The sequence below is a fragment of the Notamacropus eugenii genome, chromosome 3 (assembly GCF_028372415.1).
Source record: "Notamacropus eugenii isolate mMacEug1 chromosome 3, mMacEug1.pri_v2, whole genome shotgun sequence".
In the NCBI taxonomy this organism is placed as follows: Eukaryota; Metazoa; Chordata; class Mammalia; order Diprotodontia; family Macropodidae; genus Notamacropus; species Notamacropus eugenii.
In genome coordinates this window covers 314,810,393-314,827,170 of record NC_092874.1, presented here as the reverse complement: position 1 = coordinate 314,827,170, position 16,778 = coordinate 314,810,393, and the positions used below count along the sequence as shown (strand labels likewise).

General features: G+C 37.1%; 1 protein-coding gene and 1 pseudogene across 1 annotated transcript in view; both read left to right on the top strand.

The window, feature by feature from the left end:
* The window catches only part of LOC140496668 (stimulated by retinoic acid gene 6 protein-like), a 127,467-nt gene that overhangs the window by 19,313 nt on the left and 91,376 nt on the right, over positions 1-16,778 (top strand). Inside the window, exon 2 of the mRNA XM_072596733.1 lies at positions 13,623-13,698. Coding sequence (XP_072452834.1) covers positions 13,623-13,698 — 76 coding nt within the window. The remainder of the gene's footprint in view (positions 1-13,622; positions 13,699-16,778) is intronic.
* Positions 431-7,654, top strand: LOC140531119 (DNA repair protein XRCC2 pseudogene; annotated as a pseudogene).

Genomic DNA, 16,778 nt, shown 5'->3' with positions numbered 1-16,778 from the left:
GTAGGCTACTTTGGGGATTCTGCATTCCCTTTCACTGAAGGTCTTCAAACAGAACCTGGCTAACAATTCATCAGTAACGTTAGGGAAGAAAATTGGGAATAAATGGAACCAAATGGACTCTCAAATCCTTCTAAGTGAGATTCTGAAGTCGTGATGATATTATTTCCCTTAAAGGATTGCGGTAAGGAAAACACTTTATAACTATAAACCATTATCTAAGTATATTCCTACTATTTTTATTGTAAATTTTCTGAGATGCAACATGATCTAGTGGATAAAGAATTCTCCAAAACTGTACTGCACTATATAAGCATGAAATAGGATAAGGACAAGGAGGTTGTAAAACCTCAGAATCAGGAATATCCAGGATCAAACATTGCCCCTGACCCAGAACAGCTATGCAAACCGAGGTAAATCACTTAATCTCTCAATGTCCCCAGGCAACTCTATAAGAACACGTTACAGTGAAATTGCCAGTGCTCTCAGTGATGCAAGGAGTTTCCATTCTGAGAGTTCCTCATCCTGGTGAAACTGTAGATTTCCCTCTCCACCACCTCACTCCCAACTAACAAGATTATGATCTCTGCTGCCATTTAGACATTTTAATTCCTTGAATTTATCATTCCAGTTCTGCAAAGAGAATAAATAGATTTGACATAAAGGCAAAGTTATTGCTAGTCATTAGTAACTTTTATTAGCCCTGTCCCTTTTATTCCATACACTGGAATAGATTCACATCTGCCTCTCTAGCTACAGGCCAGCATTGAGGGAAGTGCAAGCTTTGCCAGGAAAAACTTCATACATTTCACAAAGGGAAAGCAGATTTGAAAGGGAATTTTAAAAACCAAACAGCTCTGGGGCATTGCTAGAGGCACACAACACCAACACACCTCTTTCCTCTTCCCTAACCATAAATCTTAATTTATAAAAGCATCCAGGTTTTCCTCTCTTCCCTAAAGCAAACTTCTCCCTTCTCATAAATTGGCAGATGCCTTACCAGTGTTGGATCTGAAATGAAACTCAGAACAGAAACTTCACCTCCAAGCTTTTTCCTGTACTCTCCCAGCCATACTTAAGGGTAATAAAACAAAAAGCTAGACTTTATAGATCAAATAATCTCTTAGTTCACTTCTAATTCTAAAGTACTATGGTTCTATTTAGAAAATGAAGGATTCTGTTTCCTTTTTAAATAACTGTACTCTACTGTCATCTGGACTGTTACAATGGCTCTCTAGTTGAAGTCTGACACAAGTCTCCCGCTACCCCAATCTGTCCTTCATATATTTGACAAAATTTTCCTAAAGTTTAGGTTTGACCACATGACTCATTAAATTCCAGTGGCTCTCTTACTTCAAACATCAATTATAAGGTCCTCTGGAATTCTAAAGTGCTCACAACTTTGTCCCTTTCCAATGTGGAAAGGCTTAAACGAACTGATGCTGAGTGAAGTAGCAGAATCAGGAGAACACTGTACACATTTACAGGACCATTGGGCAATGACCAACTTTGAGAGACTTCACTCTTCTCAACAATGCGATAATCTAAGGCAATTCCAAAAGACTTATGATGGAAAATACTATCCACATCTAGAAAAGGAAATATGGAGTCTGAATGTAGATCGAATGAAGCAGACTATTCCTCTATTTAAAAAACTTTGTCCCTTTACTACCTTTCCAATTTTCTTCACTTTATTCCCTGTCTACAGAGTACATACCACTACACTGATCTATTTTTGTTCCTCAAAAACACTTCATGACTTTTACTGGCTACTTTTCCTTCTCTACTAGCTCACACTTGGTGATCTTATCAATTCCCACAGATTCCATCTTCATCTCTATACAGATTATTCTCAGATCTGCTTATCTAGCCCTAACATCTCTGCTCACCTCTGGTATCATATCTCCAGCTGCCTTTTGGACAACTTGAATTAGAGGCTCTGTATGTGTCCAACTCCGACTCTAACCCTAATCCTAAATACCTCCAACTCTAACCCTAACTCTAAATGTGTCAAATTCAATACATCTAAAACAGAACTCATTATCTTTCCTCCCCAAAAATTTCCCATTTCCTAAACTCTTTATTACTATCAAGAGCATCACTATCTTCCCAGTCACCTAAGCTCACACCCAAAGACGTATCTTCAACTCCTATATCTAAACTTTTACCAACTCTAATTGATTCTACCTTTGCAACATTTCTTGTATACACTTTCTTTTCGCTTCTGACATTGCCCCCATCCTGATGAAGGCTCTCATCACCTGAAGCCCAAATTTCTGCCATAGCCTTCTGGTTGCTCATCCTGCTTCAAGTGTCTCTTAACTACAATTCTTCCTCTACTTAACTGTCATAATGATCTTCCTAAAGATCTGGCCATCTATTCCTCTTACTCAAAAAGCTCCAGTGGTTCCCTACTACCTCTAAGATCAAGTATTTAATCTTCTGTTTCTTTTTAAAGCCCTTAAGAAGCCAACCTCTTCCTATGTTTTCAGTATTCTTATACTTTATTCCCTTCCATATATTCAGCAATGCAGTGACACTGCCTTCTTGTTGGTCCTAACATAAGACACTCCATCTCCTAAATCCATACATTTTCACTGGCTGTCTCCCCTGCCCCCATACCTGGAATGTCCTCTTTCCACATCTCCACCTCCTGGCTTCCCTGAAGTATCAGCTAAAAACTCACCTTTTCCTAGAAATCTTTCCCAGTCTCTATAAATGCTAGTGTCTTCCTTCTGAGATTGCCTTTTAATTTAGTCTATACAGATCTTCAATGTACATGGTTGTTTGCATGTTGTCTCCCCATTAGAATGTAAGCTCCTCAAGGGTGAATATTGTTTTTGTAGCCCCAGCACTTAGTGCCTGGCACATAGTTAGGACTTAATAAATGCTTTTGATTTGACTTGGCTGTCAACCATGCCTAAAATCCTCTCCTTTTCCGACCTCTGCCTCTTAAAATCCCTGGATTCCTTTAAGACAACTTAAATATCATGTTCTGCAGGAATTCTTTCTTGGTCCTTTCCAGCTCTGAGAACCCTCCTCTTTAAGATTGCTTTCCTTTTACTCTATATATGTATTTTCTGTGTACATTTTTTTACCTTTCTTTTTACCTTTCTTACCATTATTTTTTACCTTTCTCCAGAACTTGGCCCAATGCCTGGCACATAATAAGCTCTTATGATTGACTGAAGTGTGAAGACCACTATATTTCCCTTTCATCCTCTTCATTCCTTTTCTTACAGAGCTGTCTCTGTCTCAAACTGGAATGTCTTTCCCATGTAAACCTATCTGATCTTGCTTTTAACTGAACCTTGCTCATTTCTATTTATCTGTTCTAACTAATGCTGTTCCCGTTTCTTTAAGCGCAGAGAGGTTAGAAGGATTATCAACCAGCTCCACCCTTGTCTGCACCCAGGCATGTGGTCCTGAATGAAGTTCAATGATAAGGGAAGCCTAACCTCTCCTTCAGTGATTGAGATACCCAGTCTCACATTCATTGGTTCATCACCCCCACCTTAGATTTCTAGAGAAAGTTGATAATTTTAGTTATAGTTACAAAGTCTATGGGGTTCCCCAAAATGGGAGAAATAAAAGAAAGAGAGAGAAAAAGAAAGAGATACCAAATGAAAAATTTAAATTAGGTATGGCTCAGGTTGTTTATTCTTACCCAGAAAGCAATGCTAACTTAGGAGAATAAACGTGCACGTTAACAGAATGACTTAAACAGAATTCAGTAACAATGTATCACTACAGTAAAGTTTGCTGGGAGAATGATAGGTGATCATCACCAGAACATAAAACAACTTCTACAACATTCCTACCACACTTTGTAAACAAGGAAAAAGAAAGAGGGGAGAAAAATCAGTTCAGCAAAAGTAACCAACACATCAACAATCTCTGAACTGTTCCACATTCATTATTACCAACCTCTGCATAAAAGAAAAGGAAGTGTATTTTCTCATCTCTTCTCATTTAGTGCTTGGTCGTGATAATTATAGACCATTCAGTTTTGTTTGTGGGGGGGGGTTTATTTATATTGTTTTAGCTATTTTGAACTTGTTTTTCCTGATTCTGCTTACTTTCTTTCATATCAGTTCATATAAGTCCTCCTATGCTTCTCTGTACTATTTTTATTCATTTTTTTCTTAGAGTGCTGTCATATTCCATTAAATTCATGAACCACAATTTGTTTAGCCATTCACCAATTGATGGGTTTCTACTCCTTTGCTAACAAAGGAAGTGCCAAATAAATAATTTGGTGTACATAAGACTTTTCTTTCTTTCTTTGACCTTTTTGGGATATAAGCCTCACAGTGAAATCTCTGGTTAAAAGGTTATGGACTCTTTAGGTACTTGTAAACAAAATTCCAAATTGATTTTCTAGAACTATTGGACCAATTCACAGCTCTACTAACATTGCAATTGTTTGGCTATCTTCCCACAACCCCTCTAATATTAAATATTTCCATCTTTTGTTATCTTTGCCAATATATTGGGTGTGAATCCTTAGAGTTATTTTCATTTGCATTTATTTTATTATTAGTGATTTGGAGCATTCTTTAATATGGTTGCTGATAGATTTAATTCTTCTTTTGAAAAGCATTTCTTCATATCCTTTGACAAGTCACCCATTGGGAATGATTATTTATACTTCTAAGCATTCTCAATGAAAAGTTAAGAGCTGAGGAGAAGTTTTGAAATGAAAGGATAGAAGTTAAAACTAAAAATGTAAAAACACTGGAAGCTTTCTTGCTTGCTGATGAAGACTCTCCTATCCATGGTGACATACCAGAAGTTCATGGTCCAGAAGGAACAGGAAAAACAGAAATACTCTATCATCTCACTGTAAGATGTATCCTTCCAAAATCAGAAAGTGGATTAGAAGTCAAAGTCTAATGGTTTGACTAGTTACAATACTTGAACACAGACTATCCCAAAGCACAGACGACATTCAAACACTGCTGTTATCACTTTATTTACTGTAAACTACGCTTTTTTAGGGTGGTTAACCCATCCCTCTGCCTTTTCATTTTAGATAGTTTTTAAGCCTTCTCTTGGATAGATAGAGTCAACAGAGGATTAACTTACAAGAGGATACTCAGAAGAAATGTTCTCAATTCCTGGAAAAGTTTGTATAAGAATATCACTTGGTTTTCTTTGCAACAATACAAACTATAATGCAAAAACAAAGTTCAAATTCAACAGAAAGATCATCTTCCTTAAGACTTTCTTGTGAAAAAGCGGATACAAACTATAGACCTAATCTTTGTAAGTCATTGCAACAAATGGTAAACCATAGAATATTTTTTTGCAGACATATTAATTCTGAAAGTAGAAACCAAATGTTTTCACTGGTTTAACATCATCTAAAAAGCAACAATTTAATAAAGCATTTATTATTTGAGAAAGTGGGGTTCAGTTTTGTTAATCTATCCCAGAAATAGGCTACATGCAAGTGTTGAGTTTTAAGGTAAAAATATTTTTCTTTCTTAATAATGCTTTGATGAGGGGGGCGGAACCAAGATGGCGGAGTAGAAAGACACACATACGCTAGCTCCGAACCCACTGCCCATAAAATACCTGTAAAAAAAAGAACCACCGGCGAATTCTGGAGCAGCAGAAGCCACAGAACGGAGCGGATGAGATTTCTGTTCCAGAGAGCCTGAAAACCTCTCACAAAAGGTCCCTCGCGCCCCAGACCCGGAGCAGAGCCCAATCCTGCCTCGGTGGCACAGCACTGAAGCAGGCTTCAGGGACCAAATCTCCAGCAGCCGTGCGGGTCCCTCCACCCACGGGCCCCAAAGGTTGGTGAGAGGGTCTTCTCAGCTTGCCGAGAGGGGAGTGGGGTGCCCCCATAACTCAGGCCCCCTCGGGAGGCAGCAGCGGAGGTGGGAGCAGACCAGGGCTCCCCAAGCAAGCAGGACCCCGGATCCATTGTTGAAGGTCTCTGCATAAACCCCCTGAGGGAATGGAGCCCGAGAAGCGGCCCTGCCCCCACCTGAGCACCTGAACTTAATCTCACGCTGAACAGCAGCCCTGCCCCTGCCCAAAGCCCTGAGGCTGGAAAGCAGCATTTGAATCTCAGACCTCAAGTGCTGGTTGGGTGGATCTGGAGGCTAGGTGGGGGTGGAGAGGACACTCAGAAGTCAAGTCACTGGCTGGGAAAATGCCCAGAAAAGGGAAAAAAAATAAGACTATAGAAGGTTACTTTCTTGGTGAACAGGCATTTCCTCCCTTCCTTTCTGATGAGGAAGAACAATGCTTACCATCAGGGAAAAATGCAGAAGTCAAGGCTTCTGTATCCCAGTCCACCCAATGGGCTCAGGCCATGGAAGAGCTCAAAAAGGATTTTGAAAATCAAGTTAGAGAGGTGAAGGAAAAACTGGGAAGAGAATTGAGTGACATGCAAGCAAAGCATGAAAAACAAGTAAACACCCTGCTAAAGGAGACCCAAAAAAATGCTGAAGAAAATAACACCTTGAAAAACAGGCTAACTCAACTGGCAAAAGAGGTTCAAAAAGCCAATGAGGAGAAGAATGCTTTCAAAAGCAGAATTAGCCAAATGGAAAAGGAGATTCAAAAGCTCACTGAAGAAAATAGTTCTTTCAAAACTAGAATGGAACAGATGGAGGCTAATGACTTTATGAGAAACCAAGAAATCATAAAACAAAACCAAAAGAATGAAAAAATGGAAGATAATGTGAAACATCTCATTGGAAAAACAACTGACCTGGAAAATAGATCCAAGAGAGACAATTTTAAAATTATGGGACTACCAGAAAGCCATGATCAAAAAAGGAGCCTAGACATCATCTTTCATGAAATTATCAAGGAAAACTGCCCTGAGATTCTAGAACCAGAGGGCAAAATAAGTATTCAAGGAATCCACAGATCACCGCCTGAAAGAGATCCAAAAAGAGAAACTCCTAGGAACATTGTGGCCAAATTCCAGAGTTCAGGTCAAGGAGAAAATATTGCAAGCAGCTAGAAAGAAACAATTCAAGTATTATGGAAATACAATCAGGATAACACAAGACCTAGCAGCTTCTATATTAAGGGATCGAAGGGTATGGAATAGGATATTCCAGAAGTCAAAGGAACTAGGACTAAAACCAAGAATCACCTACCCAGCAAAACTGAGTATAATACTTCAAGGGAAAAATTTGTCTTTCAATGAAATAGAGGACTTTAAAGCATTCTTGATGAAAAGACCAGAGCTGAAAAGAAAATTTGACTTTCAAACACAAGAATGAAGAGAAGCATGAAAAAGTAAATAGCAAAGAGAAGTCATAAGGGACTTTACTAAAGTTGAACTGTTTACATTCCTACATGGAAAGAAAATATTTGTAACTCTTGAAACTATTCAGTATCTGGGTACTGGGTGGGATTACACACACACACATGCACACACACATGCACACACACATAGAGATAGAGTGCACAGAGTGAACTGAAGAGGATGGGATCATATCTCAAAAAAATGAAATCAAGCAGTAAGAGAGAAATATATTGGGAGGAGAAAGGGAGAAATGGAATGGGGCAAATTATCTCTCATAAAAGAGGCAAGCAAAAGACTTATTAGTGGAGGGATAAAGAAGGGAGGTGAGAGAAAAACATGAAGTTTACTCTCATCACATTCTACTAAAGGAAGGAATAAAATGCACACTCATTTTGGTATGAAAACCTATCTTACAATACAGGAAAGTGGGGGATAAGGGGATAAGCAGGGTGGGGGGGATGATGGAAGGGAGGGCATGGGGAGGAGGGAGCAATTTGAGGTCAACACTCATGGGGAGGGACAGGATCAAAAGAGAGAACAGAAGTAATGGGGGACAGGATAGGATGGAGGGAAATGTAGTTAGTCTTACACAACATGACTATTATGGAAGTCATTTGCAAAACTACACAGATTTGGCCTATATTGAATTGCTTGCCTTCCAAAGGGAAGGGGTGGGGAGGGAAGGATGAAGAGAAGTTGTAACTCAAAGTTTTAGGAACAACTGTCGAGTACTGTTCTTGCCACTAGGAAATAAGAAATACAGGTAAAGGGGTATAGGATGGAGACAAGGGCAGAGAGGGATGATAGAAGAGAGGGCAGATTGGCAGACAGGGGCAATTAGAATACTCAGTGTTTTGGGTGAGGGGAGGGGACAAAAGGGGAGAAAACTTGGAACCCAAAATTTTGTGAAAATGAATGTTAAAAGTTAAATAAATAAAAAATAAAAAATATTAAAAAAATAATGTTTTGATGATATATTAATATTTCTACATAAATTATTTGCATTGTTCCTTAAACATGAATGAATTTCAGGTATAAGGAAATACATTTTCTGTTCTTAGGTCTAATTTAATATCTGTGCTTTGATTTTGAATAAAACCTATGCAAGAGACAAGTATATTTTAGTTTAAAGACGGTTTATAATTTTACATCACGTCTTTCAATGTTCGATTAAATAATCATAATTTTAAACTCAATTGCAATCCAAGTTTACTATGTTCTTTTAGAAAAGTATAAATATATAAAACATTGAAATGGAACCATTTGTTCATATGTACATTTAAATAGCATTGTTATATAAAGGATGAAATTAATCAGTAACCTATTTATTTTGTATTGCTTAGATAAAGGGATACTCAAAATACCATACAGTTAACATGAGCATCTAATTGGCAGAGCAGATAGAATAGATCCAGGTCCATGCTATACTGTGTAATTTCTTTTTAAGTACATATGATATAAAAATAGTTATTTTATATAGACTATTGATTATATGACATTTTAAAAAATGATGAAGTGTTTACATTTCAATTGGGTAAGAAGAAACAATTATTCCTTCAGAACTCTCATGTCATCAAAGGTCATAGAGGAAGTTGAATAAAATCAACAGAGAGCCAGGAGGCAGTTTTGCTGCTATTAAACAAAGAAAGAAATGGGAGGTGAAAAAAGAAATACAGTAGGAAATAAAGGAATAAGGAAATGGAATTTACAATCTCACATAACAGTGACACATGAGATGAAGAATATAAAAATCACTCTTGATCTTAAATATCTGCATTAATTTTCATTGCATATATTTTATCTGATATTATCAGAAAAACTTGATACAAATATTTTTCCTCAATCAATAATTTTCCTTACTTTTGTTCTGTTGATTTGGTTCATGAACAAGCTTTTCAGGTTCACATAATCAAATTCGTCTATTTTACATTTTGTAATCTTGTACTACCCCTTGTTTGCTTGAGAATTTTCCCTATAACCAGGGTACCTGGAAAAGTACTGTTTGTGTCAAGTATCCCTTTTCAGATTATTATATTATTCTATTTGGTGTAAGATACTGATCTAAACCTAATTTTTGGCAAATTGCTTTCCAGTTTTTCCCTCAAGTTTTGTCAAAATCTTTAACTGTTCTCAGATTTATCAGCAATGAGTTATTGAATTCAGTCATGTCTAATTCTTATTAAATACTTTGTGTCAGCTATCTATTTTTCTTTCTTTCCTCTTCCGTTCCTTCATTTTTCTCTTCCTTCCTTCCTTCCTTCCTTCCTTCCTTCCTTCCTTCCTTCCTTCCTTCCTTCCTTCCTTCCTTTCTTTGCAGTTGGGGTTAAATGACTTGCCCAGGGTCACATAGCTAGTGTCAAGTACCTGAGGTCAAATTTGAACTCAGGTCTTCTTGACTCTAGGACCGGTGCTCTATCCACTGTACCACCTAGAGCCACCTTTCTACTTCTTAACCAGTACTGAATAGTTTTGATACTTACTGCTTTACAAGATAGACCTAAAATTCTTCATTTCTACTTTTTATCATTTATTCTGAAATAACAGAATTTCTGTTCCTCCAAGTGTGTTTTGTTATTATTTTTGCCTAGCCCTCGGTACTTTGATTGGTACAGCTTTGAATCTATAAATTGACTTGAATGTAGCATCATTTTTATCATATTGACAGAGCCTCCACCTTTGGTGTCCACCTTCACCCCATTCTCACCTGTGGCTCCAAGGAGCTGTAGCATGGGCAACAGGCACAACCTGGGCAGACAGATTAAACCAGATTGAGGGTAACCAACAAACCTCAAACCTGTCGGTGAATTAGTGGGATGTCTCCACCAAGGATGTGAAGACTCTCCACAGAGGAATGAGCGGATGAGAACAATTCATTCGGGTGGCCATGAAAATGGCTGAAGCAGGTGGTATAGAGTGCTTAGAGCTTGGTCAGGCATCTAAGACACCAAATTCATCTATCTCCAACTGTTTTGACTTTTATCCTGCCACCGGATTTCAATACTCAAGAAGAAACAGTGAGGCTGACAACTTTGCACAATTCTGCCTCACTTAAACCCAGTTCACGCACACATCAAGACATTATCAGTGATGTCTTTGGTCCTCTTTGGAAATGAGAGACAAACAATTGCAGAACCTAACTTTGAGGAAGAAATATCTTTCATATTACTTGCCATTATTCATTTCTTTGAAAAATATTTTGTAATTATAGCTACATAAACCTTGAGCACGTCTCGATAGACTGATTTATAGGTATTTATGCATTTTATAATTATTTTGAATTATCTTTTCTACTGTTTTTCGAGGTTTTTTTATTGGTATGTAGGAATGTTGATGATTTTTTATTATTTATTTCATACATACTACTACTTTAATGAAGCCAGTTTCTTTGCTGATTGTCTTGGGTTTTGTGAATTAACCTACCCTGCCAGCTAGAAAGGTATTTGTGTGTGTTCATCCTTTGTTGTCGAAGAAGACCATGCCATCAGAGAAATAATGACATGACTTACACTTGACTTTGTTTTGAGTGAGGGAGGGCTGTGTAGGTCACCAGCCTCACTTCTCCTCCAGAGCCATCTGAATCCAGTGACATTCATCAGGATGACTGAAGATGACCCAGGATGAGGCAGTTGGGGTTAAGCGACTTGCTCAAGGTCACACAGCTAGTGAGTGTCAAGTGTCTGAGGTGAGATTTGAACTCAGGTCCTCCTGACTCCTGCACTGATGCTCTATCCATTGCACCACCTAGCTGCCCCATAGAAGGTATTAGGATATTTGAAAGGAGCTATATAATGATGAAGTGTTTACATTCTAATAGGGAGAGAAGAAAAAAGTGCTCCCTCAGAACTCTAATGTAGTCAAGAGCCTAAGAGGGAGTTAAGACCGACAGAGAGCCTGGAGATGGTTTTACTGCTCTTAAGCAAATAAGAAATGGGAAGTGGGAAGGGAATATACTAGGAAAGAAAGGAATAAAAAGAAGAGGGCACATGAGATGAATATAAGAATGACTCTTTGTCTTCATACTTGCATCAATTCTCATTGTATATATTTTATATCATATCTTTATCTGAGAAATGTGATACGAATATTTTTCTTCAATCAACAATTTTTCTTTTTATTCTTGCTCTGATGGTTTGGTTAACGCATAAGTTTTTCAGGTTCTTATAATCCAAGTTATCTATTTTATGTTTTGCAATCTACACTAGCCCTTGTTCACCTGAGAATTTTCAGATAGGAATGATTGTGTCTCTTTTTTGCCAGTGTAATACCCTCATTTATTTTCTCATCTTATTTCTATCTTTAGCAAATCTAGAACTATGTCAAATAATAGAAAGAAGAGGAACCATCCTTGTTATATTCCTATATTTTTGGGGAAAGTATTTCCCTATTGCAAATAAAGCTAGCTTTTAATTTTAGACACTTTTATCATGTTAAAATGCTTACATCTATTCCTGCAATTATGTGGAGTTTGGTATGCTGCTGTTTTTAATATAGGTTCATGGGATCATAGAATCATAGATTTGAACTTTGATAAGGTCTAAGAAGCTATCTTGTCCAACCCCATTGTTTTAAAGATGAAAAATTTGAGGCAAAGAAACAAAATAACTTGCCTAAAGTCATTCAGGTAGTCAGTGTCAGAGGGAGGATTTGAACCCAAGTCCTCTAATGCCAGAGACTATATGTTTTCCACTATAGTATTAATTCAGTTTGGTCATTAAAAATAATTTAGGATATTTAGCTATGACCCTTTCACTATAATTTTATTTAAAAATTTAGGTATTGACTAGTGGTATTGAGCAATAGTTTTCTTTCTTGGATTTATCCTTCCGTAGTTTGATATTACATTTATCTCGTATGGTGACTTTGGCAGTGCTTTCTTTGTCATTTTTGAAAATATTTTGTGCAGGTCTTTAAGAATAGTTAGCATTTATATGGTTCTTTAAGGTTCACAAAGAACTCTATAAATTCTATCATATTTTATTCTCACAACAATCCTGGGGGGATAGGTGCTAATATTGTTTCCATTTTACAGATGAGGAAATGGAAGCAGAGAAAGGTTAAGTGACTTATCCACACAGGTAATAATTGGAAGAATTAGGTTCTGCCATGTGTTTAGATTCCAAATCCAGTGTACAACATTGTCTGTTGCACATAGTAAACACCTTTAAATAGTTTGTTGAATTGGGCAAATCTCTGTGACTTCAGTTTCCTCTTTTTTTAGTTGAGAGGATTGGACTAGATGACCTCTAAAACTATAATTCTGTAGGGATAACAATATGTATGAGTCCCACCTTCTAGGATTGTTATGAAATTCAAATAAGATCCATAAAATACTTTTCAGATCTTAATGTACTGTATAATATTTACTGTTACTAAAGATGTTGATTGTATTTCTCACATTATAGTATATTCTGGGAATGATGGTGTCAGGGTTAGGGCATGGACAGCTGGGGATTCCTGGACAAGGTGAGTAACAGATGAGCCCAGAAAACCAGATTCAGGGTATCCAGGGGTCAGCAGGTGGCACAGTTTCATAAGAAAAATGTATAACTAAAAGGAGTCACACAATGGATGGTGACATCCCCAAACTCAAATTAGGGAGTCTTTAAAATGGCAATAGTAGACACAAATATCTGTTAATGGTACAATTTAATCACTTCCTCTTCTGCTCTATCTAGGCTTCTCTCTGATTCCTGTGGGCAGGAGCAAATAGCAGCTGGTATGAGCACTACAGATGAGAGTAGGCAATTGGTGGAACTTGAGCTTAGGGCAGAGGGTCAGCTGCAGTTCCTAGTGTGTATAAAATAGCTTATTATAGCTAGCATTTATATAGCTCCTCCTATATGCTAAACATTCCGTTAGGGGCTTTACAAATATCTCATTTGATGCTCACAACAACTCTGGGAGGTAGGGACTATTGTTTTCCTCATTTTATAATTTAGGAAATTGAGTCATACAGAGGTTAAGTGACTTGACCAAGGTCATACAGTTAGTGCCTGGGTCTGGATTTGAACTCAAGTCTTCCTGGTTTTAGCCCAGTGCTCTAACTGCTGAAGTCCATCTTAAAAGGAAACACAAAAGGAAAAGAAGAGTCTGGTGAACCTAAGAGTCTTGGGCAATGACCTTCCTGAAACTCTCAGGCTACGAAAGCACAAAGTTATCTAAACAAGGGGCAAAGGAACTCAGTCAGGGTGCCCTCTGCTTGACAAGCATGTTTTGTCGTAAGCACGTAGGATAAGAATTTGAGAATGACAAAAGAACTCATTAAAATGAACAGGAATCTAACAGTAAGCTAAGCATAAGACAATTGCACAGTTAATGAATTGTGGATTTTGTTTGTCTTTTTCAGGACTGCACAAACAAACAGCACTTGTGTGACCTCCATTGACATGGAACTCTTTCTGCACTACTCACTCATTCCATCAGTAAGTAAATTCAGGAAATAAGAGTAAGCTTCTGCAATTATCAAAAACAGAATCAAAATACGTCTGAAGTTGTTCACACTGATTATTTCCAGCCTCTTATTTTTTCAAGTCTCCCAACCATGCCCATAGCACAGTACTTCCCACACTTTATGCAATGATATCCCCCTTTTCATAAAATCAACTTTGTAAATAACTTTTTTAGTTTGCATTTTATTTTTCCAAGTTTAGAACTGATTAAAATGTTTAAAGCAACACGTGAATGAATCTTAAACAAAAGCTTAATAAAATAAAGCGATATGACATACCAACATATATACTGATGAAACTTTAATGATCTTATTTATAACATAAAAATATACATAATACTAGTAATATTAATAGGACACCTGGGCTTGGTTTTGGGGGGCAAAGTTTCTACAGACATTGAATGATATATTATTCTTCATAATTATTTTTCAACCACTAATCAATACTTTTGTCTTTGTAACAACTACATTAGATGCATACAAATAAGATGGCACAAACAGTAGTGAAATTGGTATTACTTTACGTGATAAATTAGAAATCTTCATTCACTTTTAATTGAAACAAAATCAGATTTTCAGGTTCGAACATTTGTTTCAAAGTGCTGCCACCAAACTAGCCTATAAACAGCTCTTATTCCAGAGGAGTTAAAAGCACATGTCCATAGCAAATATGTTCTTTATTCATGCATATTTAGAAATATCTAGGACCTAACAACATTGTCAAGAAAGCCAACTTTGAAAGATTTAGGAACTCTGATAAAGGCAATGTCTCAATGCTACCCCTGGGCACAGGCTACATAGGTCCCAGGACAATCTCTGGCCATGCTCAGATGCTGCCCTGCACTGGCACTGGATTGGCTTGGTGCTCCTTCTTCAATTACCCTCAGTCTTCGAGCTGACTCTGCAGTTTTGTCGTAGGAAGAAGTATCTTATAATTGCTCAGTGAAATCCTTGATCATTATTCAGTCTGGTGTGAATTTTAGGGTGTTGCTGGAGGTGATTATGTGAGAGCTGGGCATACTGCCTCCTGTTCAGAAAGCCATCTTGTCCAGAAGCTCATATATTATGATGCTTTAACTCTCTCTCTCTCTCTCTCTCTCTCTCTCTCTCTCTCTCTCACACACACACACACACACACACACACACACACACACTCACACACACACACAATACACACACACACAAACACACAAAGTTTAAGTTTATATGCTTCATGTTCAAATACAGAAAACAGAGTGAGAATGCAGTTCACTTGTGTCATGAACTCCACAGTAACAGAAGCAGATGGCTCTTGACCAGATCAAGATTCAGCATGTGCCAAATAAAAGCTACCTTCATTTGTGCATACTATATTAAATAATCACTGTACTGCATTCTCTAACAGATGAATTGAATTGGTCACATTATTCTTACTTCATCCACTTTGATCTGAATTTTGTTCTAATTTTTAAAAGCAGATATATTTTTCAACAGCTGTGCTGAAAAAAAATCTCATAATTCTGGCCATTGTTTCATCGGATATGGGTGGGGACTATTAGAAAACTTTGCCATAGATGATAAAGTCATCATACAGCAGCTCCTGCAGCATCTCACCTCCACTCCTTAAAACTTTTTAGGACCATCAAACATCCTGAGAAAGCTAGAGTCTGGAGTCAGGAAGAGCTGAGTTCAATTCTAGGCTCAGACACTTGGTAGCTATTTGATCCCGGGCAAGTCACTTAACCACTGTTTGACTCAGCTTCTTCATGTACAAAATGGGAATAATAACAGTACCTACTTCCCAGAATTGTTGTGAGGATGAAATAAGATGCTATTTGTAAAGTGGCTGATACATGTATAGCAGAAACTTTATAAACACTTGTTTTCTTCCTTCCATTCTGTCTCAGATAGAAAAGTGTTTAGGCCTTTAGACCCATTTTGGTTAGAGGCACTCAATTCTATCTCCTCAAGGACCTTGCTCCAACATTCATACTTTCTTTCTTTCTTATATGTTTTTAATCTCTTCTCTCACTATTATATCCTTCCTATTTGGTATTCAGTCATAAAGGACATTATTTTTTCTCATCAGACTAAAAAAACTCTAACTTCACTAAAACTTTTTTTTAAATACCAACTAATTCATCTGGAGGAATAAAAGGCAAAGAATATTAAAGGAATTAATTTAAAAAGATGTGAAGGAAAGAAGCCTGGAAATACCAGATCTCAAGCTATATTATAAAGCAGTAATCATTAGAACAATTTGGTACTGGGTAAGAATTAGAGTGGTCAATCAGCAGAATAGATTAAGAACACAATATACAGAGAAACAAATGAGTATAGTAATCAAGAGTCTGAAATATCCAAAGATCCCAGATATTGGGGCAAGACAAAAACAGCTGGGAAAATGGGAAAGTAGACTGGCAGAAACTAGGCATAGACAAATATCTTATACTGTATACTAAGAAAAGCTCAAAATGGGTACTTGATTTAGACATAAAGGTCAATATAAATAAGGGGAGTATAGAAAATATTACCTGTCTGATCTATAAGCAGGGAAAGAGTTCATGACCAAACAAGGGATAGAGAGGATCACAGGAGTTAAAATGAATAATTTTGATTACATTAAATTTAAAAGGTTTTGCACAAATAATACAAATGCAGCCAAAATTAAAAGGAAAGCAGGAAAAGATTTTCTTGGACAAAAGTCTCATTTCTGAAATACATAGGGAACTGGGCCAAATTTATACAAATAAGAGTAATTCCCCAAGTGATAAATGGTCAAAGAACATGAATAGGCAGCTCGTGGAAGAAATCAAAGCTATCAATAGTCATATGAAAAAATGCCTTAAATTACTAATTATTAGAGAAATACAAATTAAAATAACTCTAAAGTATAACCCAAAGAGCTATAAAACTGCATACTCTTTGATCTAGCAATATTGCTACTAGGTCTATATCCCCACAGAGATCAAAGAAAGAGGGGAAAGACCTACATGTACAATAATATTTATAGCAGCTGTTTTTGTGGAAATTAAAATTGAAAATTCTGACACTGAAGGGATGCCCATCAATTGG